The sequence below is a fragment of the Hevea brasiliensis genome, chromosome 7 (assembly GCF_030052815.1).
Source record: "Hevea brasiliensis isolate MT/VB/25A 57/8 chromosome 7, ASM3005281v1, whole genome shotgun sequence".
NCBI lineage: Eukaryota > Viridiplantae > Streptophyta > Magnoliopsida > Malpighiales > Euphorbiaceae > Hevea > Hevea brasiliensis.
In genome coordinates this window covers 6,488,942-6,492,251 of record NC_079499.1, presented here as the reverse complement: position 1 = coordinate 6,492,251, position 3,310 = coordinate 6,488,942, and the positions used below count along the sequence as shown (strand labels likewise).

Here is a 3,310-nt window from a genome sequence, read left to right as displayed (position 1 = left end):
TAATAATATATAAACAAAATTGTTTTTTTTAATCAGAGACAAAATTATTTCTTTAATATATATTAATATATAGCATCCATATATATATATATATATAATAATTAAATTAATTAAATATAATAAAATAATCATTCAATAATGACAACAAACAAATAATAAACTTGTAAACTCTTATATTTTACAGCTTCATAATTATAAAATTTTAAATTATTTGAGACCAATTATATCCCTAAGGTTCTTTAAAAAATATTTTTTTAAAAAAATTATTTTAAATATAAATAAAACAATAAAAGAAAATCTAAATTCTTGTTTACGATTATATCTCAAAATATTTTATTTCAATTCAATTGAATTTCAATGTCAGGTAAATACTTTTAATTACCTGAACTAAACCTAAGTTACAATAAATTAAACCCTAAACAATATTAGGCTATTTTGTTATTATCTCTTGCTGAATTCCTTTGGCAATAACTCCTCTTCTTAGGCATTCTGCTCACAGACGATTACCATTAATTCAATGGCTTACATTCGTCCAAATAAACGACATACAAAGGACAAAGGAGACCATCACCATCTCCAAAGTTGTTTGTTCCTCTTCTCAAAGAGAAATCTTAGTTTGAGATCACATGATTCTAAAATAGACAAGAGCGGAGAGATCGTGTATGCAGATTGTGCCAGTTGATTTGAGTGAAAATGATCAATTTCTTTCTAACATTCGTCTTGAGCCAGTTTCCTTGGAATCTTTTGAGCACAATTCATTCCTCTTGAATTGAATCGAACCAGTCGTTTTCGATCTTGGTTCAAAGAGGAGAGCCACCAACTAGTCCTTATAAAACAGTTTCGGACCGGTTCATGAACTGAAACTGCAAATCCAATTCAGTTCACAAACACAAACTAATGTGCTACAATACTGTATGTGGAAGTGGGTTAGCCGTTAACAAATAAAATAATTAAATTAAAATTTTAATAGACTACATACCCTAATTAACGTGATTAATTAATTAAGCTGTTTAATAATGAAGTATCATGTCTGACGTTGGGAGAAAAACCTCTGCATGTGTTTTTTGTAGTTTGCAGTTGTGTTGAAGTTTGAACCAAATAGTTTATTAGTTGGTGGAATGGATGTATAAGAAGAAACTAACGACTAACTAGAACGTATATTGACACAGATTTCTATTGCATTCTAGAAAAAGGATAACCAAAGTCATGAAAGTGAATTGTAAGCTGTTTTGGTTTTGAATGGAAATCAAAAACTGGGTGTTGGTATTTGGCTAAAACCCACATGAGCCAATGGTTCCTCAAAGCCTGGAATTAAAACAAGATTTCAACAATCATCTATGTTTCAATTTCAAATAACCATCTAGGACTTTCAACATTAAATTTTACGTTAGCACACATGTCCAGACTAGCCAAAACTCTTTAATGGAAATTCCCTTTTAGTATTATATATTTTTTGAGAATTCACTTTTAGTATATATACAGAAATGAGAAGAGGTCATCCACTACACAAGACAATCTTTAGGTCATCCAATGCCCACTTAAATTGAGGAAAAAAGGATTCTTCTGTGGGTGTTAATATTGACAAATGTGTAGAATCTTTAATTTCTCTGCTTCATGTTCACTTGTTAATGGCAGTAACTTCTTTGTCTCCGCATTCTAGCTCCCCAGGATATGCTTTCTAAATCTTTAGCATTGCTCTTTCTTATTAGCTCTGCCAGCTGAGATTGCCATCTCTGTTCCCAATCATCTCTAGCATCCAATCCCTGTTCACAAAAATTGGTAAATCAAAGATTAGAAACAAAATACAAACCAACTTATCAAAACTTAAATCAATGCAGGTGATGGTACATTGTTTATAGTTCCAAAATCTTGCTTTTAAGGCAATTATTGGCCCTGTTTTTTTTTTTTTTTTTCACAGGGGATGTCAATAGAAATATTAACTGAAAGGCCAATTTTGCCAGCACCAAGCTAATTGTGTCAATTTTGAGATTTGTTTTAGTATTATACCTCATTGTAGCGGGATCGCTTTGTAGTAGAGAACATGGTACGCAAGTCTAGGCCTCTGGCCATATCTCTGTCATATAAAGTTCTGCTTTTGGGATCCGACAAGGTCTCATAAGCCTCCTGAACCTGAATAAACTTCTTCGTGTACTCCTCTTTACGTTCCGGAGGTGAAACATCAGGATGGTACTTCCTGGCAAGTTGTTTATAAGCTTTCTTAATCTCCGAGAGCGTTCCACTCTTGGGGATGCCCAACAAATCGTAGAAACTCTGGGAGTTTATATAAACGCCATCAATAGCAGCGGCGTAGGCCTTAATCGGACTGGTCCTGATGGATTTGGAATGTGTTCTGAGGGAAAAGCTTGATTTTTGGAAATGGGTATTGAAGCTAAGGTGAGAAGATGGCTCAAGAAAGGATTTTTTGGTTGAGATTTTGGGTTTTGAGATTGTGTGGGAGCTAGCATGGCTTCCAGCAGAGATCATTCCACTACTCATATTTGTTTGCGGGTGTTGGTTTCTTGCTTGTTCTGATGGATTTAGAATTAAAATCTGTTGAAAGGGAAAAAAGGTATAAAGGCTTATATATAGAGAAAGAGGGGAGAAGATCTGATTAAGATACCAGTTGGCACTTTGAGTCTCGAGCTCACACACAGAACAAGAAAATTCAACGTGCCCTTGTCACTGAAGGTTCCAAATTGAAACCAGCTAGAAATACCAGAAACAAGTCTTCTACATGATAATATTTATTCTACCCCCTGTTTTCTTGATTAAATTACATTAAATTAAATTTTTTTTCTTTTAATATTTTCAGGTTATTTTTTTTAGAAACACCTTCAGGCTGAAATTTATACTTACTAATTGAGTAATATTCTCTTAGTCGCTTAATCAAATTAGATTAAATTACTTAAATAAACTTAATTATCCTTAATTTAATATTAATTTTTTTATTGCATTTTGTTTTGTTTTGAGATGGGTGTAACTTATTGGTTTAATATAATTTGAAGAGCAATTATGTTAGTCCAACTTTCATGATACTATGGTTTTGGTTGGTTTTTCTTTAGAAATTAAATAATTTATATTATATTTGGCTTGATTTTGACAAAAGTTGATATCAACGCGTTATGAGAATACGCATTTCTTTATATTTGCAACTAATGGTTCTGCTGGCGGCCACGACAGACTGAGTTGCGCATCGGATTTGGCTAATCTGACGGATCACGGGATACGATAACTTGGCGATCTTAAACATTAATTTAGTCTGTTCTTACTAAATTTAATAAAAACTTTTAAATTTATTGATTATTTAAAT

General features: G+C 32.3%; 1 protein-coding gene across 1 annotated transcript; it reads right to left on the bottom strand.

Moving 5' to 3' along the window:
• Window positions 1-1,418: 1,418 nt before the first annotated feature.
• Window positions 1,419-2,709, bottom strand: LOC131181502 (chaperone protein dnaJ 20, chloroplastic-like). The gene is made up of 2 exons (XM_058149917.1): window positions 2,008-2,709; window positions 1,419-1,763 (listed from the first exon to the last, which is right to left on the bottom strand). Exons 1-2 carry the CDS (start codon window positions 2,494-2,496, stop codon window positions 1,626-1,628), a joined length of 627 nt encoding a protein of 208 aa, XP_058005900.1. The 5' UTR covers window positions 2,497-2,709; the 3' UTR covers window positions 1,419-1,625.
• Between the last annotated feature and the right edge of the window lie 601 nt (window positions 2,710-3,310).